This window comes from Lissotriton vulgaris, chromosome 5, assembly GCF_964263255.1.
Source record: "Lissotriton vulgaris chromosome 5, aLisVul1.2, whole genome shotgun sequence".
In the NCBI taxonomy this organism is placed as follows: Eukaryota; Metazoa; Chordata; class Amphibia; order Caudata; family Salamandridae; genus Lissotriton; species Lissotriton vulgaris.
In genome coordinates this window covers 1865856099-1865882464 of record NC_141693.1, presented here as the reverse complement: position 1 = coordinate 1865882464, position 26366 = coordinate 1865856099, and the positions used below count along the sequence as shown (strand labels likewise).

The 26366-nt window shown below is 47.5% G+C and overlaps 1 protein-coding gene across 3 annotated transcripts in view; it reads right to left on the bottom strand.

Moving 5' to 3' along the window:
• Positions 1-26366, bottom strand: part of GRB7 (growth factor receptor bound protein 7) — a 672870-nt gene that overhangs the window by 57778 nt on the left and 588726 nt on the right. For all 3 annotated transcript variants that reach the window (XM_086924360.1, XM_086924361.1, XM_086924362.1), the window contains one exon: positions 378-534. In XM_086924360.1, the coding sequence (XP_086780486.1) occupies positions 378-534 (157 nt within the window). The remainder of the gene's footprint in view (positions 1-377; positions 535-26366) is intronic.

Genomic DNA, 26366 nt, shown 5'->3' with positions numbered 1-26366 from the left:
TGCATTCATCCGTATTCCGGTGTTTACTATCCCCCCTGCCCCTACCCCACCCCACATCACCGCCCGGTAGCACTCCCACCAGGAGCCGCTACCGCATTACATGCCTTATAATTCCCATCCAAACCACATAATTCCACTCCACACCATAACTCATGGTTAAAAGACAGTCATTTACAACGCCAGTAGCTCTAGTCTAACTCTCGCAAATGCGAGACCTATTGGCACTGCTAACTAATGCTAGTTACAATTTCACACTGCCTTCTGAAGGAGCGTGCATCTTGAAGAACGGGTGGATTGCACCGTCAAGGGGTGTGTTAACCCGGAAGCAACCCAGGAGCCCTTGCGCGGGCGCAGATGAACGCTAGCGGGACACATACCTATGGCAAGGTGCGGGTGGAACTCCACGAGGGACCAGCTCTCGTCGTTGACGGAATGCGTCTTCTCCACCAGCATCTCGCATACGTGGCGTGACGTGGCCCCGGCCGTAACCTCCAGCGAGCGGCACGTCCCATCCTCGCTGAACACCTTCACCACCTGCAGGTTGAGAGAGGAAAGAGCAGGTGAACTTCGGGACTCAGGGGTCTTGTCTAACCACCCAGCCCCTCAGAGTGTGTTCTGCCAGGCGCGCAACACCCATTGGACTCACCGGGCTTCAGCCCCCAAAGCACACCCCCCCCCCCGTCGTGTGTGGCAGCCCGGAATGAGACAGATCCCGGGCACACACAGAGCCGCACCCGAACATTTCACAGGTCTTTAAAAGACCATTTGAATGTTAATTAGGCCTTGCAGTTGTTACACCCCCTTCTAAGAGCCCCTGCAGCTCCACTCTGCCTACTGATTAAAGGTTCAGCCTCTCCCCCGACATTTTTTCTTAACGCCCCCCAGGCCTCCCCCCCCCCCCCGAAACTCGGCTCTAGTTGCGCCTCTGTGTTCTGCCCTCTCGAGCATTCCAAATGCAACAGAGAGCCCCCAACCTCTAAACCAACCAACTGATTAGGGCTGATTTCCCAGGAAATCTGTGGCTTGTTAAAGAAGACAATCTCAGTAAAAGGCAGGCGGGGCTGGGGCAGAATCTGACTGTGCCTAGAAAGCCACGCACATGACTAACTTTTTCCTTCACCTTACTGGCCTTTTGAAAACAAGTATGCCTGACATGCAACTGACACAGCCCCGGCCCTAGCAGCTGAACAAGTTGATCAGATATCCCCAGCACTGGTGGCCTCCGTTTACCAGGCTATACTGCTGAATCTGATTCACTAACTCCAGCCCTAGCAGTCTTTTGGAGGCAGGAGGCCCTGACACATAAGTGACACGGGGGCTGGACTTGCCCAGCAGGGTCATCCACCACAACAAACAGGTTAAGAGATCACCTTTACTAGTATCACATATCGAAGTAACTCCTATTTTAATCCGCTCTGAAGCGTTGACACTTCCCCTCCCGTCCTGGGATGCGCTTACAACATAGAAGAGACCTACTCCCGTATCCCCTGGCTGCAAACCAGTCGAGATTCGAGGACACCCCTAAAGAATATCTTCGAAACAAATTTGCATCCAATTAATCAAAATATGCGTCATTTATAGCTAGAGGTTATCCTGCAAGTAAGGAGGTGTACAATACACCTTGGGCAATGAAGCGGGTTTACTCATGGAAACACCAATGTATACAACAGCATGATTAATATAAACTGAAAAACAAAACCTAGCTCCCACTCATAGACAATGCTGTCATCTCACGATTAAATAGAAAAAAATAGTATGAGAAGGACGCCAACTGGGTGAGACCAATGGCACAGAACCACTGCTCGCACTAGAAGAAGCAGAAAACTTTACCTAACCGTAACCAATCAATAAAACCTGTCACCAGTGATGTGCCCAATCATAGGGGCCACTAGAATCATGCGATTGTGCGGCTGCAGCATTTTTTGCACAATCATAGATTTGCTGAATTTGTCACAGTCCATCATAAGCCGCCGACATCGCCATCCCAGACGGCTACAAGATCATCCGAAGGGACCGCATCAACCAGACCGGAGGAGGCATCGCCATCATCCACAAGAACACCATCCGCATCATGACCAACACCGACGACACCCTCGCACCCGCTGAGCACCTGCACTTCCAGGTCCACATCAACCCCAAGACCACCCTCAGAGGCACCCTCATCTACAGACCCCCGGGACCACGCACACAATTCAGCGAAGACATTGCCGACTTCATCAGCCCGCATGCCCTCCTCTCCGCTGACTACATCCTCCTCGGGGACCTCAACTTCCACCTGGAGAACAACAACGACCGCAACACCACCACCCTGCTGGACAACCTCGCAAACCTCGGACTCAAGCAGCTGGCAGCTGGTGACCACCCCCACCCACTACGCCGGACACACACTCGACCCCGTCTTCTCATCCAACAAGGACATCACCTTCAGCCACGCCACCGGACTCCACTGGACGGACCACAGCAGCGTCCACTTCAGCTTCAGAAGGACCACGATCCACCACCACCAGCAACAGGTTGCACGCAGAAGCTGGAACAAGATCTCAGCCGACCAGCTCACGACTTCCCTGAGCAAGAACCCACCCACCAGCGCAACGAACCCCAGCCAAGCGGCCACCAACCTCACGAAGTGGATCAGCGACTGCGCAGACGACCTCGCCCCCCTGAGGACCCCGCCTAGCAGACCCGGCAGCAAGAAAGCCCCATGATTCACCGACGAACTCAAGAGCTCCAAGAAGAACTGCCGAGCCCTCGAGAGAACCTGGCGCAGAGACCCAACACCGGACAACATGACTGCCCTCAAGCTCGCCACTTAAAAACACCAACAACTCATCCACGCCACCAAGAAAACTGCATTCAAGGAACGACTGGACAACAACGCACACAACAGCAAGGAACTCTTCAACATCGTTAAAGAGCTCTCCAACCCCAACGCCGGAAACAACGACATCACCCCTTCGCAAGACCTCTGCAACTCCCTCGCCTCCTACTTCCACAACAAGATCGCGGACATACACAACAGCTTCAGCACTCAACCGACGCACGCCACGACCGAACCACCGCCCCCACCACCACCCTCCGCGCCTGGACCCCGATCAGCACCGAAGACACCGTCAGCACGATGAACTCCATCGACGCCGGATCTCCGACCGACCCCTGCCCTCACCACATCTTCAACAAGGCCGACGCTGTCATCGCACCCAACCTGCAGGACATCATCAACACCTCCTTCGACAGCGCTACCTTCCCGGAGAGCTGGAAGCACGCCGAACTCAGCGCTCTACTAAAGAAGACATCAGCCGACCCCACCGACCTCAAGAACTACCGCCCCATCTCGCTGCTCCCGTTCCCTGCAAAAGTCATCGAGAAGACCGTCAACAAGCAGCTGGCCGCCTTCCTCGAGACAAACGGATCCCTCGACCTCTCGCAGTCTGGCTTCCGAGCCAACCACAGCACCGAGACCGCCCTGATCGCAGCCACCGATGACATCCGAGCACTGCTTGACAACGGAGAAGCAGCAGCCCTCATCCTCCTAGACCTCTCCGCGGCCTTCGACACTGTCTGCCACCGTACACTAGTGCAGCGACTCAGCAACGTCGGAATCCAGGAGAAGGCACTGGAGTGGATCATCTCCTTCCTCACCGGAAGGACACAGAGAGTCCGCCTTCCTCCGTTCAGATCAGAAGCCACCGAAGTCATCTGCGGCGTTCCTCAAGGCTCCTCGCTCAGTCCAACCCTCTTCAACGTCTACATGAGCCCCCTCGCAGACATCGCACGCCAGCACAACCTCAACATCATCTCCTACGCCGACGACACCCAGCTGATCCTCTCCCTCACCAACGACCCCGCCACCGCCAACCTTCACGAAGGGAGGAAAGAGGTAGCCGAATGGATGAAGAACAGCCGCCTGAAACTGAACTCGGACAAGACGGAAGTCCTCATCCTGGGATCCTCTCCCTCCGCCTGGGACGACTCCTGGTGGCCCCCCGCCCTAGGCAGCGCACCCAAACCAACAGACCACGCACGCAACCTGGGCTTCATCCTGGACTCCTCCCTCTTCATGACCAGACAAGTCAATGCCGTCTCCTCGTCGTGCTTCAACATCCTGCGCATGCTACGTAAGATCTTCCGGTGGATCCCCACCGAGACCAGGAAGACGGTCACCCAGGCCCTCGTCACCAGCCGTCTGGACTACGGCAACTCCCTCTACGCCGGAACCACCGCCAAACTCCAGAAGAGACTCCAGCGGATCCAGAACGCCTCAGCACGACTCATCCTGGACATCCCCTGTCGCAGCCACATCTCCGGACACCTGAGAGACCTGCACTGGCTCCCGGTCAACAAGAGAATCACCTTCCGTCTCCTCACCCACGCACACAAAGCCCTACACAACCAAGGCCCAGGATACCTCAACAGCCGCCTCAACTTCTACGCTCCCAAACGCCAGCTTCGATCGACCGGCCACGCTCTCGCCGCAGTCCCCCGCATCCGAAGAGCCACCACAGGGGGACGGTCCTTCTCCTACCTCGCCGCCAAGACATGGAACTCCCTCCCGACCCACCTCCGCCTGACCCAGGACCACCTCGCCTTCAGGAAGCAACTCAAGACCTGGCTGTTCGAGCAGTAGCGGACCCCCCTCCCCTAGCGCCTTGAGACCCTCTGGGTGAGTAGTGCGCTATATAAATGCTTTGATTGATTGATTGATTGATAAGCTGCAGATTTTAACGATAAAACAAATTTGTTTCTAGCTCAAACGGTTCAAAAGTTACTAAACACACATCAGCATGTGTTGCTGCACAGTGACAGGCCTTTTGTAAAGGTTGACTGGTCACCTTTCTGTTGCTAATTGATATATTTGTAGGGGTGGAGGAAATTGCGGAGTCGAGCTACGTAAAGCTCCGCGAAACGGTAAAAAATCTCCACGAGCACGCAGAGATCTGCGAACACGCGGAATTGCTTGTACCGCCCGTTTGTGATGCTGTTTTCCTGTTCGCAAATGCTGTTTGCGTGCTCAGGGGGAAATATCTTGTGAACACACATTTTGAAAGCGCAAACAACCAGAAAATTCCGCGAAGCCGCGGATCATGGAATTTTTGGCAATTCCGCGGAACGCAAAATTACACACATTCCGCGAGCGGAACGGAATTTACAGCTCAGGCCTATATATATTTGGGTATTAAACTGGTAGTAATGAGGTGCAACCAATGCCCATGCCATTAACCAAGAGTAAAAAGTAAAAAATAATGAATGCTGTAAAAAAAATGTGCTGCATTATGCTGCATAATTTGCCTTTTCTTGTTCCATAATTTACTTAATCCTGCCGCATAATTTGGCCCTCTCCTGCCGCATAATTCGAGTGGCCCTGCCAATATTACTCCTCAAACAAGTGTCAATATTATTTAGAGTGGTAATCAGGTGTTATTTCTGGATTTGTCATACACACTGCCTCAGTACTGGATACTTGTACATCATTTTGTACGTTAATGAAAATATTGATATGCCAAGCTCTGGTGGTAGTTAAATCTCTGCAAGTGACAGTCCGCTACCATAATTCAGGGAAGTGATTGCATTACAATGCACGAGGGTCTACTTTATATCCTAAAATCACAGTTACAGCTAGATTGTCAGTGCAGATATTTTCAAGACCTAATGTTACAAATTCTATATATACAAAGAGTGCCCCCTGGCTCAGCCAACACTAGTATCTCTCTCTCGCCTTGTGGTATTTGGCTGTTAAGTGTATCATTTCACCTCCCATGAAGTGTTTGCATTGCAATACACAAGGCACTACTTTAAATCTCTAAGCTGCACTAAATCATGCATTAAACTATTTATCTCCTACGTGAATTGTATGCAGAAATAAATTATTTTTGTTTTGATGTTTCACTGTAGAAGACAGCATACTCATACAACACAAAGAGGATTAGAAACATATTTGGAGAACTATAACTTCACTTGGAACCGTGTCACTCTAGGAACTCCTGAGAACAAGGGTACCCCATAAAGCAAACCTGGGGTGAAAGTGTATTTTTAGAAAAACAATGGTTCAGGGATGGCCTAATAAGGTCCTTAAAAGAGTGTAGCATATGATTAATTCACGCTGGGGAGCTAAAGATGTAGGTACATATAGAATCTTTTGTTTTATTTTACAACAATTATCATAAAGTTTCAGGTGCTCATATGAGTGACAAGGTGCATAATGTGACACGAGTGAACATAGTGAAAAACGGAATGTCACACAACAACAAGGTAAAAGACCACAGAGATGTATACAATGGAAATATCCCCACCCCATTGTATACATCTCTGTGGTCTTTTACCTTGTTGTTGTGTGACATTCCGTTTTTCACTATGTTCACTCGTGTCACGTTATGCACCTTGTCACTCATATGAGCACCTGAAACTTTATGATAATTGTTGTAAAATAAAATAAAAGATTCTATATGTACCTACATCTTTAGCTCCCCAGCGTGAATTATTCATACGCTACACTCCTTTAAGGACCTTATTAGGCCGTCCCTGAACCATTGTTTTTCTAAAAATACTCTAGGAACTCCTGGCATGGCAAACGTGTTGCCAGTGCATGTTTAGTGTGTGGTGCCAGAGAGTCTCTTGTTCTGGTCTCACAATGACACATTTTGTGAGTTTTTTTCCTCCATGTCAAGAGTGTCATTATCACTATGGCAGCACGCCAACTGCAAGCAATGGTTGCATATTTTTCGCACGCATGTTTTAAATCGTTCTTCTGTTGTCTGAAGTGATTATTCTTTTACAACAATCCACTCTGACACTGCAACAATGGGACCAGACAGGTGGGCGAAGTGCTTTCGTGCCATGGCTAACAAGTATATAGGCAATTAGTAATAACACATTTTGTAGGTTTAGTAGAATTTGGAGGAATTCTAGATCTTTTTCTGTATTTAAAACACATCCACCATAAATGTGACCCCAACATTCACTAGCAGGGCGTAGCTAATAATAAAGAACATTTTAGTTGCTGGTCTCCCAAATAACACAAATAAGACAAAGCCACCCATTAGAGGAACCAAAAGGCCATAGAGATTGTACAGACTGTCTAGAGCGTATACCCCATCAACTTGAAAACCTCAGGAAAAAAAAGTACCAAAATAAAAGCTGCCATAGTTCTGCCCCAAATCACCCACAATCAGTGGTCAAAGTGGGGGGTATAAGGGGCCCGAAGTGGCCATACCATTTTAATTTTAGAAAAACAATTCCTCTACTTTGTGCGAAAAGATGACCATCCCAGGACGGTTAATTCTGACACTTGAAATGATTCAGCTACAGAGTAAGGCAGGGAGTTTCCTGTGCTGTGAATCCAAAGTTGGGGCAGACAGCTAAATAAGCTTTCTTGCTAGGGTGCCTGCTGCCTGAAAGAAAGGCAAATGTGCACAACTGGTATATTTGAAAATGTAAAGAGTGCCAAGAAGTCAATATTGGCTTTAATTGATGGAATCACTTCAAGCTTCCTGATGACACACATTTATTGTTGTTGAGGGGAATTGTAAGGAAGCTACCTGCTACACTGTGAAGTATGTGCTTTTTAAAAGACATGTATACAAAACATTGTACTATGTACAATCTGGATATTACTAAAATCTATTCTTCTTTTGAAAGCACTTTTTTTTAATCTTAAAACTTTGTGTGCATTTTGTAGCAGCCTATCCTATATTGTGAGTAATGTAAGAGTTATAATGAATGTAGAAGGACTAATCATGTCAATGCAAGCATCAGCAGAAAGACACGTACAGGTGTATGCGTTCAAGAAAAAATACAGGCCTAAGCTGTCACCAGTAGCAGAATAAAAAGCACAAATGAAGTCAGGGCCTGGGGGGAGGGAAGTAGACTTAAGCTTTAGTATAATAGAGAAATATAATTAGACACAGCAAAAAAGGAAATGTACAGACCCGCATTGCTAGTACATGTCCCTGAGAAAATTTGTAGATAAAGCAGCACTGAAGCACAGGATAAGGGGGTAGGTAGGCCTTGCAGAGCAGTAGACGTATACGAAGCAGAGCATTGCTAGGCTTTGAAGTACAAGACAAGGCAAGGATACCGGCAGTGCAGTGGTGGTGTGAAAATGTAACAATAACACTTGCACATGAGTCCCATTCCATAAACCTGTGGTTGGAAGTTTTTGCAGGAAGTATTACCTTTTGATATTAAAAGATACTGTTATGCTTGAGCAAACGTTGGTTCAATATGCAAATGTATGACGTATTTGTGGTAATAGAGTTATATAAGAAACTGTCTGCCATATTGTAAGTTGAAGTTCAGATTCCAGTTCCATGGAGCTGACTTACCTTCCCACGCATTTTAGAACTATGTACTATATTGCCAACAGAAGTGGTGCAATCTTTTCTTTGGTCTGGCAACATTTGGCACAGCCAGCCAGCAGTTCATCTCAACTTTCCCAAACTCCTCACCCACGCACACAAAGCCCTACACAACCAAGGCCCAGGATACCTCAACAGCTGCCTCAACTTCTACGCTGCCAAACGCCAGCTTAGATCGACCTGCCACGCTCTCACCGCCGTCCCCCGCATCCGAAGAGCCACCACAGGGGGACGGTCCTTCTCCTACCTCGCCGACAAGACATGGAACTCCCTTCCGACCCACCTCCGCCTGACCCAGGACCACCTCGCCTTCAGGAAGCAACTCAAGACCTGGCTGTTCGAGCAGTAGCGGACCCCCCCCCCCTAGCGCCTTGAGACCCTCTGGGTGAGTAGTGCGCTATATAAATGCTTTGATTGATTGATTGATTGATTGATAAGCTGCAGATTTTAACGATAAAACAAATTTGTTTCTAGCTCAAACGGTTCAAAAGTTACTAAACACACATCAGCATGTGTTGCTGCACAGTGACAGGCCTTTTGTAAAGGTTGACTGGTCACCTTTCTGTTGCTAATTGATATATTTGTAGGGGTGGCGGAAATTGCGGAGTCGAGCTACGTAAAGCTCAGCGAAACGGTAAAAAATCTCCACGAGCACGCAGAGATCTGCGAACACGCGGAATTGCTTGTACCGCCCGTTTGTGATGCTGTTTTCCTGTTCGCAAATGCTGTTTGCGTGCTCAGGGGGAAATATCTTGTGAACACACATTTTGAAAGCGCAAACAACCAGAAAATTCCGCGAAGCCGCGGATCATGGAATTTTTGGCAATTCCGCGGAACGCAAAATTACACACATTCCGCGAGCGGAACGGAACTTACAGCTCAGGCCTATATATATTTGGGTATTAAACTGGTAGTAATGAGGTGCAACCAATGCCCATGCCATTAACCAAGAGTAAAAAGTAAAAAATAATGAATGCTGTAAAAATAATTGTGCTGCATTATGCTGCATAATTTGCCTTTTCTTGTTCCATAATTTACTTAATCCTGCCGCATAATTTGGCCCTCTCCTGCCGCATAATTCGAGTGGCCCTGCCAATATTACTCCTCAAACAAGTGTCAATATTATTTAGAGTGGTAATCAGGTGTTATTTCCGGATTTGTCATACACACTGCCTCAGTACTGGATACTTGTACATCATTTTGTGCGTTAATGAAAATATTGATATGCCAAGATCTGGTGGTAGTTAAATCTCTGCAAGTGACAGTCTGCTACCATAATTCAGGGAAGTGATTGCATTACATTGCACGAGGGTCTACTTTATATCCTAAAATCACAGTTACAGCTAGATTGTCAGTGCAGCTTTTTTCAAGACCTAATGTTACAAATTCTATATATACAAAGAGTGCTCTCTGGCTCAGCCAACACAAGTATCTCTCTCTCGCCTTGTGGTATTTGGCTGTTTAGTGTATCATTTCACCTCCCATGTAGTGTTTGCGTTGCAATACACGAGGATTTCTCCTCCTTTAAAAAAGGATTAAAAACACACGTCTTTCCCAGGACAGCGTAAAGATCGAGACAGCATAACATCGTGTATGGTTGGTCAAAGTCAAAGCGCCAGGATACCCTTTGGGTGACAGTTTTTGCGCTATATAAATATGCTATACATACATACATACATACATACTTTAAATCTCTAAGCTGCACTAAATCATGCATTAAACTATTCATCTCCTACGTGAATTGTATGCAGAAATACATTGTTTTTGCTTTGATTTTTCACTGTAGAAGACAGCATACTCATACAACATAAAGAGATTTGGAAAAATATTTGGAGAACTATAACTTCACTTGGAACCGTGTGACTCTAGGAACTCCTGGCATGGCAAACGTGTTGCCAGTGCCTGTTTAGTGTGTGGTGCCAGAGAGTCTCTTGTTCTGGTCTTACAATGACACATTTTGTGAGTTTTTTTCCTCCATGTCAAGAGTGTCATTATTACTATGGCAGCACGACAACTGCAAGCAATGGTTGCATATTTTTTGCACGCATTTTTTAAATCGTTCTTTTGTTGTCTGAAGGGATTATTCTTTTACAACAATCCACTCTGACACTGCAACAATGGGACCAGACAGGTGGGCGAAGTGCTTTCGTGCCATGGCTAACAAGCATATAGGCAATTAGTAATAACACATTTTGTAGGTTTAGTAGAATTTGGAGGAATTCTAGATCTTTTTCTGTATTTAAAACACATCCACCATAAATGTGACCCCAACATTCACTAGCAGGGCGTAGCTAATAATAAAGAACATTTTAGTTGCTTGTCTCCGAAATAACACAAATAAGACAAAGCCACCCATTAGAGGAACCAAAAGGCCATAGAGATTGTACAGACTGTCTAGAGCGTATTCCCCATCAACTTGAAAACCCCAGAAAATAAAAAGTACCAAAATAAAAGCTGCCATAGTTCTGCCCCAAATCACCCACAATCAGTGGTCAAAGCGGGGGGATATAAGGGGCCCGAAGTGGCCATACCATTTTAATTTTAGAAAAACAATTCCTCTACTTTGTGCAAAAAAAGATGACCATCCCAGGACGGTTAATTCTGACACTTGAAATGATTCAGCTACAGAGTAAGGCAGGGAGTCTCCTGTGCTGTGAAACCAAAGTTGGGGCGGACAGCTAAATAAGCATTCTTGCTAGGGTGCCTGCTGCCTGAAAGAAAGGTAAATGTGCACAACTGGTATATTTGGAAATGTAAAGTGTGCTAAGAAGTCAATATTGGCTTTAATTGATGGAATCACTTCAAGCTTCCTGATGACACGCATTTATTCTTGTTGAGGGGAATTGTAAGGAAGCTACCAGCTAAACTGTTAAGTATGTGCTTTTTAAAAGACATTTATACAAAACATTGCACTATGTACAATCTGGATAATACTAAAATCTATTCTTCTTTTGAAAGCACTTTTTTTTAATCTTAAAACTTTTTGTGCATTTTGTAGCAGCCTATCCTATATTGTGAGTAATGTAAGTGTTATAATCAATGTAGAAGGACTAATCATGTCAAATTGTCAATGCAAGCATCAGCAGAAAGACATGTACAGGTGTATGCGTTAACCCCTTCGATGCTCATGACGGAACGGTTCAGTCATGAGCATCGGTCGCGCTGTGCTCATGACGGAACCGTCATGAGCACAGCGCGGTGGGTAGGCCTTGCAGAGCAGAGTAGTAGATGTATAGGGAGCAGAGCATTGCAAGGCTTCAAAGTACAAGACAAGCCAAGGATACCGGCAGTGCAGTGGTGGTGTGAAAATGAAACAATAACACATGCACATGAGTCACATTCCATAAACCTGTGGTTGGAGGTTTTTGCAGGAAGTATTATCTTTTGATATTAAAAGATACTGTTGTGCTTGAGCAAACGTTGGATCAATATGGAAATGCATGACGTATTTTCGGTAAGAGAGGTATATAGGAAACTATCTGCCATATTGTAAGTTGAAGTTCAGATTCCAGTTCCATGGAGCTGACTTACCTTCCCACGCATTTTATAACTATGTACTATATTGCCAACAGAAGTGGTGCAATCTTTTCTTTTGTCTGGCAACATTTGGCACAGCCAGCCAGCAGTTCATCTCAACTTTCCCAAACTGCGCCCTAGGGAGATGCTGCCTGGCCTCAATTGAATAGATACTGCACAAATATATCAGGTAAGCAGACACCGAGTGTTACACTAAAGTCTGTCTAGTCCAAAGACAAGCAGGCAAGATCCCAGGCCACAGTCAAAAGGGGAAGGATTGATCAAACTTCATACCTTAACATTTTTTAATTAGATGATTCTTTCGCAATCATAGTATGGAAATGCATGCATTGCATTTTTCTTTTTCTGTTGTCAGGATGCAATGATATGTTTAGAGAAATGAAATGTGGTCATTCCCCGTACACACCAGAAGACTAGCTAGTGTGAATTCCCCACTGAAACAGAAGGGAAAAATAGCAGGCAGAAGTACATTACACAGGAGAAAGCTCCTGGAAGAGACACTCCTTCGGGGTGTGGTCTAGCAGGCAGTAGTGAATTACCCAGGAGAAAGCTCCTGCAAGAGACACTCCTTCAGTGAGTGGTCTAGCAGGCAGTAGTGCATTACCCAGGAGAAAGCTCCTGGAAGAGACACTCCTTCGGGGAGTGGTCTAGCAGGCAGTAGTGCATTACCCAGGAGAAAGCTCCTGGAAGAGACACTCCTTCGGGGAGTGGTCTAGCAGGCAGTAGTGCATTACTCAGGAGAAAGCTCCTGGAAGAGACACTCCTTCGGGGTGTGGTCTAGCAGGCAGTAGTGAATTACTCAGGAGAAAGCTCCTGGAAGAGACACTCCTTCGGGGAGTGGTCTAGCAGGCAGTAGTGCATTACCCAGGAGAAAGCTCCTGGAAGAGACACTCCTTCGGGGAGTGGTCTAGCAGGCAGTAGCGCATTACCAAGGAGGAAGCTCCTGGAAGAGACACTCCTTCGGGGAGTGGTCTAGTAGGCAGTAGTGCATTACCAAGGAGGAAGCTCCTGGAAGAGACACTCCTTCAGGGAGTGGTCTAGCAGGCAGTAGCGCATTACCAAGGAGGAAGCTCCTGGAAGAGACACTCCTTCAGGGAGTGGTCTAGCAGGCAGTAGCGCATTACCAAGGAGGAAGCTCCTGGAAGAGACACTCCTTCAGGGAGTGGTCTAGCAGGCAGTAGCGCATTACCAAGGAGGAAGCTCCTGGAAGAGACACTCCTTCGGGGAGTGGTCTAGCAGGCAGTAGCGCATTACCAAGGAGGAAGCTCCTGGAAGAGACACTCCTCCGGGGAGTGGTCTAGCAGGCAGTAGTGCATTACCCAGGAGAAAGCTCCTGGAAGAGACACTTCTTCAGGGAGTGGTCCAGTAGGCAGTAGTGCATTACCAAGGAGGAAATACCTCGAAGGGACATTACTTTGGGGAGTGCCCATAAAAATCCCAGTTAGATCTGGAAGGCTGGTGTAGAAATAGTGAGACAGGACTGGTAACGAGTGTGTGAAGTCGGACGTGATAAAGACACAGTCACTTGATCATTGCTGGCAGACCTTACTCTATATAAATCAGACGCCCAGCTCCCAAATTCCCAGATTTAAGATACCTAGAAGGCATCTTTAAGGAAGCGTGACCAAGGCTGATGGTTAGGTAACGGGATAGCGAATTGCTGGTGTTCATTGACTTTGCCCTGAGCACGGCCAGACTCTTGGTTACAAATCCAAAAAGCACATTAGTTCCAAGTAGATATCCCTCCATGAATAAGGAGGATGACATAAGGAGTACAGCACTGCATAATCACAAGCGGAAAATCATAGAAAAGTGGCAGGGTTTCCCAACAGTTTTCATACAGTTTGGTATAAGTGAGGAAGAAAGGCAGCAAGATGTTTCCGATATTTTTGGTATTTCTATGCAAACCCCTAATGCTTCCTGGAAGTGGAGAAACATTATCTCAGATAAAAACACAGGGAGTCAAAATAAAACATTCAAGGACAAGCCTGAAGATTAATAATAAATCCCAATGAGTGAAACTGATAATTCACAGTCGGAGGTAACAGATGGGATTAAATTAAAATGTACATTTCTATGGGCACATGGAAAACCCCTGGAATTCATAACATAGTCACCCATCATATTAGTGGCCTTTCTTGATGTATTCCTCACAGAATTTACAATTCAGAAGTTTGAAACATGTTTGGTATCCGGCTCAAATCTTCTTAGACCCCCCATAATTGTACCCGCTCCAGATATAACCATGGAAGAAGAGTTACACAGACTAGCAATAAGTGTGCTTGATGTTCATCTTGTTGGTCTCACAGTAGTATAAGTCAAGTCAGGTAACACTGTATAAGATCAATACTTGTTCACCTCTACTTTAGGTTAGCGATATTCATACAACACAAATATATTAGTAAAGGAGACAGCTCCAAAGGGAACAAGGGATTAAACGTGACACTTCTATTACAAATAGGAAACACACACATCCTTAGAGGACCAGGGAGACCCCTCTGGACACATGATAAAACATTTTCCTTCAGACAAGAAGAAGATGCAAAAGTATTGTAAACAATGGTACAAAGGTACCCAGGGCCACGCCAAGCTGTGGTAAACGGAAGGGACATTTGCCGAAGACATAATTGAACACATATTGACTTACAATGGCTCCAAGTATAACAGAAAGAAAAGACAGAAAAGAAAAGCACCCTCTCATTAAGGCGGAGATATATAAGCAGATGTCTAACACCTCTTGCTTTGTTTGTTCTTAGACTCCACAACCCACCAACTCAGCTAGGTTGCAATCGTGCAAAGAGATACCTCCAAATTTTACCATGTGTCTGTTACACCTTTTCCTTTGCAGGATGCGAGCACAGATGCAACCACTGCGGGTCAAACACAGAACATTCCTAGTAAACACCAAGCAATATGAGAAAGAGTTTGCAGATGTAATGAAGATCCTAACAGACACAATGAGCTAGTAGTAAAGTTTGATGCAATGGCCAAGACAGGGATTATAAGGTACAAGGATGAAACTTGGAAGGCTAAAATATTGCAGCAGATATTTTTAGGGGTATCCCGCTCTATGCTGTTCTGCAAAAATTACTCCACCACACCCAGCCCCAAGATTGTCAAGAAAGGCCATATTTCCAAGTAAACCGAGCAGTATATATTCATGGTCTTTGGCACCATTGTGCTACGTTTGGGTGCAGGGCCCTTTCTCTATGGAAGGGAACCAGACTGACAATAGCACACAACAGAAGTGTCAGGCAGTGTGGGGTGAGAACATATCTAGACTAACTTGTGTAGAAATACCTACAACTCTTCGAGCAGGTAGAAAACCCATTCTTTGCTCTTTGCATTTCAGGTGAAATGGAACGGTCTGGTTGGAAACGACATCAATTGCAATGTTAAAAGATATAATGCTGACATGCAATGGGGCACCACCAGCCTAGTGGATTATTATTGGAGCTGTGGTGAGTGGCTGTATACGCAACTTCCTTCAGGTTGGAGAGGTCTCTGCTCTTTGGTCACTGTGCATACTCCATCCCTGTTGAGTCCAGGAGTGAACATCTCATAGCTACATGACCATCCCGTGAGACTTACAATGGTCTTACTGCACCATTATCGCAGGAAGAGCGCTGCAGAGCATTTCAGTCCTCCAGCCTGGGAGGCCGTCCCGCAAGAGCATAGGCTGTTCAATGATGCCAAGCTCTTCTTCAGCAGCATCCTTCCATTTGTTTAAGCCAAAGGGACTGCACGTTGGCTTCAGATTACCCGCTTGGAGCTGAGGATAATGATCTGCGCCACTAAGGATGGATTCAACATGGTCAAAGAAGAGTTGTAAGCTATGAGAGTAATGCTTATGCAGCATAGATATTTGTTTGACAATCTCTACACTGCAGATCTGGGGCTGCCTTGCAAGGGACAGTTTAGTTACTTCAAGGTTGTGTAGGGTGAGACTTCCCATCCTGCTGATGATACCGCAATTGTGGCCCACATTACAGCCGAGCTACAGAGAGCCCTCAACGAGTTTCACCCTTTTAACCAGGAGAGTAAATTGCAGGTAAATCAGAGCAAAACCAAGGTAGTCATGTTCGGCAAATATCTCCATAAAAAAACTTTGACAACTGAGAGATCTGCCAATAGCGCCAGCACCAGCACCCGCTTACAACTACCTTGAGGTTTGGCTCTCAGAGTTGGCCAAATTAGCCTCTCACCTAAGGTATCTCAGAAGTCTACTTGTGTCATCTATACATTGAGCCGCAGAGTTGCTGTGAACCAGAAAAGGTCAAAGAGCGGCCGTGATACAGCAAAGAGCTGCATAGTGGCTGTGATCCAGCAGAGGCAGAGAGCTGCAGAGCTGTTTTGAGCCAGCAGAGAGCTGCAGAGCTGCTGTGAGCCAGCAGAGAGCTGCAGAGCTGCTGTGAGCCAGCAGAGAGCGGCAGAGCTGCTTTGAGCCAGCAGAGAGCTGCAGAGCTACTTTGAGCCAGCAGAGAGCTGCAGAGCTACTTTGAGTCAGCAGAGAGCTGCAGAGCTGCTGTGAGCCAGCAGAGAGCTGCAGAGCTGCTGTGAGCCAGCAGAGAGCTGCAGAGCTGCTTTGAGCCAGCAGAGAACTACGGAGCTGCTTTGAGCCAGCAGAGATCAGAGAGCTGCAGAGCTGAGCCAGCAGAGATCAGAGCGCTGCAGAGCTGCTTTGAGCCAGCAGAGATCAGTGCGCTGCAGAGCTGCTTTGAGCCAGCAGAGATCAGTGCGCGGCAGAGCTGCTTTGAGCCAGCAGAGATCAGTGCGCGGCAGAGCTGCTTTGAGCCAGCAGAGATCAGTGCGCGGCAGAGCTGCTTTGAGCCAGCAGAGATCAGTGCGCTGCAGAGCTGCTTTGAGCCAGCAGACGGCAAACAGCGATCCTTCAGAAAGCAGAGAGCTGCTGTCATCCAGCAAGAAGTAGTGAGAGGCAGAATTGCGATCCAGCTGAGAACAAAGAGATGCAGGAGTGCTGCTATCTAGTACAGGGCAGCGTGGCAGAGCTTATGTGGCCCCTCAGAGATGCTGTGATTCAGCAGAGGGAAGTGAGCTGAAGAACTGTAGTGAACCACCAGAAATCTGCTGTAATATAGTGGAGGGCATAGAGCTGCAGACCCACTGATACAGTCATGGTCAGGGAGCAGCAAAACTGCTATGAACCAATAGAGGGCAGCAGGAGGCAGCACAGGTGGGGCTCCCTACAACGAGTAAGAACAGACATGGAATATGTAGAGGAAAGAGGGGGCTAGTTGGTCTCCTAGATCACAAGAGGTCTGCAGCCTCCTGTCCACTACAAATCTGAGAACTATAGGTTGCAGAAGAGGTTGTGGAAGAAAACTACAGCGATGCTGCCACTCAATAAATAGCAGGGAGCTGCAGAGCTGCTGTGAACAGGCAGAAGGCACTGAGCTGCAGAGTTTCTGTGAACAGGCAAAGAGCTGCAGAGCTGTTGTGATCCAGCAGAGGGCAGAGAGCTGCAGAGCTGTTAAGATCCAGCAGAGGGCAGAGAGCTGCAGAGCTGTTGTGATCCAACAGAGGGCAGAGAGCTTCAGAGCTGTTGTGATCCAACAGAGGGCAGAGAGCTGCAGAGCTGTTGCATGTTGAGATACAGCAGAGGGCAGAGAACTGCAGAGCTGTTGTGTGTTGTGATCCAGCAGAGGGCAGAGAATCGCAGAGCTGTTGTGTGTTGTGATCCAGCAGAGGGCAGAGAACCGCAGAGCTGTTGTGATCCAGCAGAGGGTGTAGGATTGTGTGATGTAGTCTAGTGGTTGGGGGGTGGAGTTGAAGGGAGGAGCAGGAACGGGAGGAGCCGGGGACAGGAACTAGGGCAGTTGGAGTAGGGACAGGGATAAGGATGGATGTATAGAATAAAGCTCCCTTATACCCATAAGATATTTGTCTGTCATTATTGTGAGGACATGACAACTGGCGACGAGGGTGGGATCTGCATGCCCAGTACCCACAGAACCTCCTGAGAGCACCCTGTCCCATGCAGTGCCCAGAAGAAAAGAACACTGCTGTGTGGAGCCGAATTGCCGCCTAAAAAAGAGGCCAGCAGCAAGAGACCGTCTCCCCACAGCCAGGAGGTCGAGGGAGCCCAGAAGAACCGAGTGAACAAGCGCCCGAGCGTTCCAAAGAAAGAAACGCTCGATCGCGCCAAAAACGCGACTCACGCTGGATGCGTGCAACTTGGTGTGCCACAAAAGAACAGAAGTCGGGAGCCCACCCGACTCTGCCTTGCACCCCAAAGTGGTGAAGAGTGCCCCAGGTAAAGGAGACTGCCCCCGGAGGATCTGCTGGCAGGCGCCAACGAGGGCGACGTAAGATGAGCTCAAGACGGAGCTCGAGGAGTCCCGGCATCGGAAACCTCACTCCCGATGCGTGAGCATTGGCACGCGGTCGCAGAGTGAGTGCGGGACCTAGTAAAGCGCAGTGGGAGCCCACCCCAAGCCTCACCTGACTGCGGCAGCTGTGAAGGAACTCAGAATCTGGAGCGTGCTGCCCCCGGGATCAGCTACCGGTGAGTCCAGAGGAGTGAATGGCTGGAGGTGAAGCCTCGTGAGAGATGAGCATTCGGTGGCGGCGGCCATCTTGGAGTCAGGCACCTTTCGAGACAGACCCCTTAGTGATTGTAGGGCGGCCATTTTGAAGTCAGGCATCCAGCAATTTCAACAAGCATTGGCAGAAAGAGGCAAACAAGCATTGACAAAAGCAAACAAACAAACATTGGCGGAAACAAATAAACAAGCATTGGCGCGAAGGAGCAAACAAGCATTGATGAAAGCAAATAAACAAGCATTGGCGAGAAACAGCAAACCAGCACGAGCACCTACAAAGGTGATGCAACAAACATTGGCCAACGCAAGTGAGGAAAAGAAACGAGCACAGACGCATGCAAGAGCCAGGTAAAAACGACAAGTGGACACAAATCACGAGCAAATGCAAAGAGTATATTAAGAAAACAAGCCCAAGCAAACGCAAGAGGCGTAATAAGGAAACATAAACAAGCACTGGAGAGAAGAAGCAAACAAGCATAAGCAAACGCAAGCAACGGGTAAAGGTGATGGTGAACACATACCGAAGAGCGTAAAAAGGGAGGAGCTGCTGGACAGAACCGCACGAGGTTCAGAAGAGGGCAAGACTGCGAAGGACAGTCCCAGAGACAAGCACAACATACACTGAAGTGACTGGAGGACTTGCGCTAGTGTACAGGGAACGCCCGAACGAACAAAGATGTCAAACGTGCCCAGCATCACCGCGGAAGAGTCGGTAACCACCTACCACTAGCATGCGACTCGAAAGAGAAGGAACCCTGTGTCTAGCACAGTGCAGCTGGGTGGTGGACACTTCGGAACACACGAAATCGAAGTTTGATTCACTGGCACATACTGTGATGGTTGCAAAGATTATCAAAGTCCCTGCAAATGACCAGACCGAAGGCCTCGACTAAAGAGGATCAGCTAAGAAGACGAGAAGACGAGTGAACAGCCCGTGCCCTGCGAATATAATCTATCAGAATCCTCCTCTCATGGCGGGGGAAGAAGTAGCACAACGGTTCAATCCCTGCATTGAAGTACCACCCCCAGGGGTGCAAATGGATACTTGGAGTCTGTGTCTCAAACGGAACCAATGGCTGGCAACATTGGGTGACTTCCTGGACGCCAATGGTGAACAAAGAGAGAGAAAATGTCTAATGCTGCTCCTCCATTTGGTGGGTCCTGAGGGCCGATGCCCAATCAGAACATTTTCCAAAGAAGACACAGAAATCTATGAAAGACTCCAAGAGAAGCTATGTGCCCGTCTCTCCGCACAAACAGAGGTGGATCATGATCGCATCGTTTTCAACACAGCTCGGCAGGAACCAGGCGAACCATTGCCAACTTTCATCATTCGGTTGCAAAACCTGGTACAAGGCTGCCATTTCAACACCTTTACGAATGAGGACGTAGTTCGACTCCGGATAATTGAAGGCTGCGCAAACCCCGACACAAAGCTCAAGATTCTGCGAGGGAATTGGTCATTAGAAGAAGTCATTAGGAAGGCTGAAATTGGAATACACGTTAAGGCAAGAGACAGATCAAAGAACCTGCCTCTGAAGGCAAAATATCAAGATGCCTGGACTGATGAAACTTGGAAAATACACAAAACAAAAAGGAGAGAGAGGGAAGGCAGACCAGTGAAAAGACAACGGGAGAGACAAAGTGACAAGGAGTACTCCGAGTCAATCAGTCAAAGGACAACCTCAAGGAGTTCTTCACCCTCAAGGTGTCATTCAAAGTCTGACGAGGATGGAGCGTCAAGTGGGACAGATCGCACCCCTGGACAAGATGGCAACCTGCACAACAAGAGAGTAAGGAAGACAAACTATAGAAGAAGAGATCAAAATGGTCAAAACTGGAAGTCGGCGCAGGAACACTCTTTGCCAAGTTGTGAAGATGAGTCTGAGGGAACATCCAGCAGGAGAACACATCACACCCGTATCATGGGTATCCGAGCACCAAATAAGTGGGAAGAAGAAATAGGTCGCATAAGACGAACTGATCCTCCCCAACAACGAACAAGAAAAGACCAACGCATCAATGGCACCCGGGACAACGAAGAAACTGAGAAGAAGTCGTTGATATGTGAGAAAGGCAAAGATGAAAAACCTCGGGATCAAACACAAAGAACAAGCATGTGGTTGTTGAACAACTTCTCAAATGAAACAACGTCAAAGACAAGTCGACGAAGGCGCCCGGAGAAGCGTCTTAAAGACAACCCTGAGTCAAAGAACAACGTGTCACGGCCTACTCATTTCAGAAATCCATTACTCGATACACTCTCAAAGGAACGCTTTAAAAGGGGTGTGGCCAGGAACTCCTCTGGTTCAGAGAGCGCGTCTGTCCGATCCTTTAAAAGGGGTATGGCCAGGAACTCCTCTGATTCAGAGAGTGCGTCTGTCCGATCCTGGAAGTCGACAAAAGACTTCTCTGACTCAGAAAGCACGTCTGTTCAATCCCGTGAGTCGACCGAGTCATGGTCCCGACAACAGCCATGGCGTCAACCACCCGAACGCACCATGGAACCAAAGGACATCCTTCCCATCAAGAGCAACATGTCACACACTAAGGCCTCTGAATACTCAGTCACTCCACAAGACAACCTGTCATGTCAGTCACAAGTATATCCAGACATAGATCATACACCGTCACCCCTGAAGGGGTCCGCGAGGCTGACTCAAAGGACCTACAAAAGGAAAACAGAGACAGTGGACCTTAGTCACCGGATGGGAAGGGACCAGCCAGTCACTCCGCAAGGAAAGCCGGACGTGTCAGTAGAGAGAGATCATCATCGGATGAGAGAGAAACATGCCTATGCACAGATAGCCCACGAGTTCGCCAGACAACCCGAGGCCGCGAATGAGTTACCGAACCAAACCAAGACAGTCTCGTCAGATAGTACCGTACTGTCTGGTATACATGACCCTGAATTGGAGGGCAGTGTTGCCCTCGACTGGACAAGACAAAAGGAAGTGAAAGTAGATGCGGGTGCTCGGAAGAGGACCAGAACATTCTCCACTCATGAAAGAGATCGAGCATCTGAACCAACAGCAGTTACACCACAGGAAGGAAACATGATGACTGCGGAATGGGAGAGTAAACAGTTCACACGCAACGTGGTCAAGAATTCCCTGATTAAGACAACGGAAAGATTGACCAAAGCCAAGCCCACCACTGATTCAACACTACTGAGGCTTGAAGAACAGGCTGTCCGCCGACCCGTGTGGTGGATTGAAGAATTGCGAACATTGAGGACATTAAGCTCATTTGGTTAAGAAAGGGGGAGATGCAGGATTGTGTGATGTAGTCTAGTGGTTGGGGGGTGGAGTTAAGGGGAGGAGCAGGAACGGGAGGAGCCGGGGACAGGAACTAGGGCAGTTGGAGTAGGGACAGGGACAAGGATGGATGTATAGAATAAAGCTCCCTTATACCCATAAGATATTTGTCTGTCATTATTGTGAGGACATGACAGAGGGCAGAGAGCTGCAGAGCTGTTGTGATCCAGCAGAGGGCAGAGAGCTGCAGAGCTGTTGCGTGTTGAGATACAGCAGAGGGCAGTGAGCCTCAGAGCTGCTTTGATCCAGCAGAGGGCAGAGAGCTGCAGAGCAGCTGCGACCAAGAAAATAGGAGCACTGCAGTGCTGTTGTGATCCAGCAGAGGGCAGAGAGCCTCAGAGCTCTTGTGATCCAGCAGAGGGCAGAGAGCCTCAGAGCTCTTGTGATCCGGCAGAGGGCAGAGAGCCTCAGAGCTCTTGTGATCCAGCGGAGGACAGAGAGCCTCAGAGCTCTTGTGATCCAGCGGAGGACAGAGAGCCTCAGAGCTCTTGTGATCCAGCGGAGGACAGAGAGCCTCAGAGCTCTTGTGATCCAGCAGAGGGCAGAGAGCTGCAGAGCTGTTGTGATCCAGCAGAGGGCAGAGAGTCGCAGAGCCGCTGTGGTCCTTCAAAAGGCAAAGAGTTGCAGAGCTGCTACGAACCAGAAGGGAACAGTATGGAGTATGCAGAAGGCATCAGAGTTTGCATAGTTGGTCTGTCAGATCGCAGGAGGTCTGCAACCTCAAATCAACTCCAGAATAGGAGGGCTGTAGGCTGCAGAGGGCAGGAGGAGATTTCAGAGCTTCTTAATTCTGAAGTTAATTGTAAGGGTCCTGTGATCCAGCAGAGATCTGCAGAACCACAAAAGATCCAGCAGAAAGTGTGGTGAGAATAAAAACCTTTTTTTTTATCTGAAGAAAGCAGGAAGACTGCAGCGGATAGGAGACAGACAAAGAAGTGCCGTGGAGGGTGGAGGTAGAGCAAATGCGACTAGGACACGGATACAGTAGTGTCATGGAGGGTGGGGGTGGGGGCTGCAGCAAATAGACAGATACAGAAGTGTCTTGGAGGTTGGGGGCCAGGGGGTGCAGAGGATAGGAGACAGACAAAGAAGTGCCGCCGAGGGTGGAGGTAGGGAGCTGATGCGACTAGGACACGAATACAGCAGTGTCATGGAGGGTGGGGGCAGGGGGCTGCAGCAAATAGACAGATACAGAAGTGTCATGAAGAGTGGAGGCCAGGGGGTGCAGAGGATAGGAGACGAATACTTAAGTGTCATGTAGGTAAGGGGCAGCAGCAGATAGGACATAGATACAGAAGTGTCACGAAGAGTGGATATGAAGGTAGGGGGCTGCAGCAGATAGGAGGCGGGTAAGGACGTTTCATGGAGGGTGGAGGTAGGGGGCAGCAGTGGATAGGAGATGATTAAGGAAATGTCATGGAGGGTGGAGGAATGTGGCTGCACCAGATAGGAGATGAATACACAAGTGTCCTGGAGGATGGAGGTAGGGGTGATGCAGCAGATAGGGCACAGATACAGAATTGTCACAGAGTGGAGTGTGGAGGTAGGAGGTTGCAGCGGATAGGTGGGCAATAAGGAAGTTTCGTGGTGGGAGGTGGCTGCAGCAGATAGAAAATGAATACAGAAGTGTCATGGAGTGTGGAGGTGGGGGTGGGGGTGGGGGGCTGCAGAGTTGATCTGATCCAGCAGAGGTCAGGCATCTGGCAGGAGAAGCTCCAGAGGAGAAAGCTGCTACAGCATAGATGTAGGGAAGAGCCGGTAGGGTCAGGATGACGCTTAAAAGGCGCTGTGACTTAGTCAACAGTAGGCGCTGCAGCTTTCAGATGAAACTGCAAAGCTGGTTTTGAGTCTGCACCACTAATAGAGCGTGGGAGTGTTTCTTAGAGCCTGATTACGATGGCCCTGGGGTCGGATTAGATCATTATTGCACTCAACAAAATCTAATACATAGGTCTGCAATAATTATTGGCTCCTTCAAGTTTTTGACCTGAAAATAGGACACAGCCAGGGCTCGAGTCGGGGGTAACGCAAGTACACGGCGTCCCCCCATTCTTTTTACAGGGTGGACGCCGTCCCCCCTGCCAAGAAACTGGGACCCACAGAAATATGCTGAACGTGTAATTTTCAGACACCGGGACACGTTCAGTACGTGAGGTCATGAGGTCATTTGCATATTTTCAGTCCTCCCACTTCTTTTTATAGGGCTTGTGCCCTGGATACCGCATATGGATTTTGGTGCTTTGGCTCTGTTTCTATCTCTGCTTTTGTCTCTCTGCCTCCAGCCCATGGCTGCTGAAGCTGCATTTGGTGCTTCTTTGCCCATAGTTAGGGTTTTATTTATTCTCTGTAGTTTACCTGCAGGTTTGTAGCCTCTATTCAATAACTGCCGCGGCCACCTTTCCTTCGGGGTAGCATGACGAAGGACATGAGAGTTTGAGGTCAGCATCAAGAGCCTTGCTGTCTGCACATCATGAAGGCCTCGCCCTTCAGGCCTGGGAGGAAGCGAACAGTGTATTCCTGCCAGGCAGGACGGAGGATGCAAAAGCGGATGAGGTAATGGGTTCCTTTATGGCTTGAGCTCTGCTGGGTTCTGATTGGCTGGTCTTGTGTGCACAGGTGGAACATTGTTAGGTTCAGTGGGAGTTAGTAAAGAGCTCTATGAGCAGTGATGCGGTTCTCGTAGCTGCTGCTAGAGGGCAGTCAAGTGCGAGCTCAGCTTTGCTTTGTCCAACATGGGTAACTGGGATTTTTTCACAATCCCAGGAGGGATAGTCTGTGACAGGCCGCGGTCTCCGGGAAGGACTGTTAGCAAATGTATACCGCCGGAGTCACTCGAATTATGCGGCAATGCAGGACCAAATTATGATGAAGGATTGGTTAAATTACGTGGCATATTTTGTGCCACTATTTCACTACTGTGTGAATTTAAAATACACTTATACCAAAAGTTTTCCAAATGTTAGCAAAGCACACATGTTTCAAAAGAAAGAACAGTATAGACATTCACCAGATCTGCTTGAAAATGTGACTGACCAACAAAAGATTTTGTTTCGCATCGAAACACAGCAACTCTATGTTGTTAACACACCCCATGTAACTTCCAGAGTAAAATTGTTTGCGTAAAAAACAGTGTGTTACACTCGGCAAAAAAAACAAGTCGACCGAACTGCATGCTTTTTATAATAAAAAAGACTTATTGTATGCTGCCTAACCCAATTGGTTTATGAAACTAGGACTAAACGTGTGGAGCCTATTAAATCCAAAGAAGGCAAACACAGTGACCAAGAAAGAGAGTGCAAAAATAATGAAAATTAAAAAAAAGAAAAGCAGACGCGAATGGACAAAGGATGGGAATGTGTGAATAATAAAATGGAGAAGGAATTATATAAGCAGAAAAGAAATACATAAGGAACACTTTTAAGAACCATGAAATGGAAGAGAAAAATAAGCAGAGGAAGAAGAAAGAAAAATGGAACAAATGTGAATGAAAGAAGAAAGGCAGTAGCAAAGTAATAAACCCCAGTACGAAAGTTTTGGTCAGGTGTTGTGTTCAATTGCTACACTCCTCTCTCAACACCTTTCCGGTAAAAAATTCAAAGTGAAGGATATTGTTATTTTTCTGGCTACTCCCTTGCTTCCTGGTTTCACCTTGTGCAATTCAACCATCGAATATACAAATCTTTCTTCCTCCCATTTTGCATCAAAGGTTAATGATGTGTTTATCTTTGAGGAGCTCCTTCTGTACACGGTGTTAAATACACGAATTACATGTTAAATCAAGTTGGTCTTTCTAGGAAAAAATTCTTAAGGAAATGACTGCAGAATATTCTATTTTAATGCTAACATCATCTGCTTCCCCTGGCTTAACAAAGTGACCGATTTCGGAAGATTTCCAGAGAAGCTCAACACTTTCCGTGAAGGCAATAACACGGATTAACAAATTAAACGTGTGGGAGAGCACACGGCGTACACATAACACAGGTGAAATGCAGAGCTCAGTGGCCGGAAGCCTTTCGCTCAGAGCCAGCCAACACTGTTCTGGCTTTTGGTATTTTTCATCAAATTTCGGGATAGGTTGACCACCTTGCAGATGGCTGTGACAGTGCTCAGCGAAACATATTCAGCATAACATCCCTCTCCGAGCACTTTCACAGCACTCTAGGGTGCAGAGCTTTTGTAAGTGTTATGTATGTAGGGGTGATTATGTCACAGAGAAGTGTGTGTATATATAATTAGGGTTCCCAGTTTTATGGTATTTATTTTTTTACCACTTCTGTCTGTGTTTATCCATATTTATTCTTTGCCTATTTTATCTGTATTTGTGTATATTTATTTTGTGAATAAATGAAGTTGCAAAAATGTACATTTCCATATTTATTAAACTGATCAACGCTCACTCATACTTTGATGTCTGCCGTGATTTAGCTATTTAAGCTGCCAAATATTCCATAACAATATATCCACTAAATATTAGCATTATACTACAAATGTTGACATATGCCTTTATTTAAAGAAATTGCATCCTCTTTTTCAATTTCCCTTGCTGTCCACCTGCTCAGCTGTTGGGCTACAATTCATGAAAGACATCACGGAGAGTC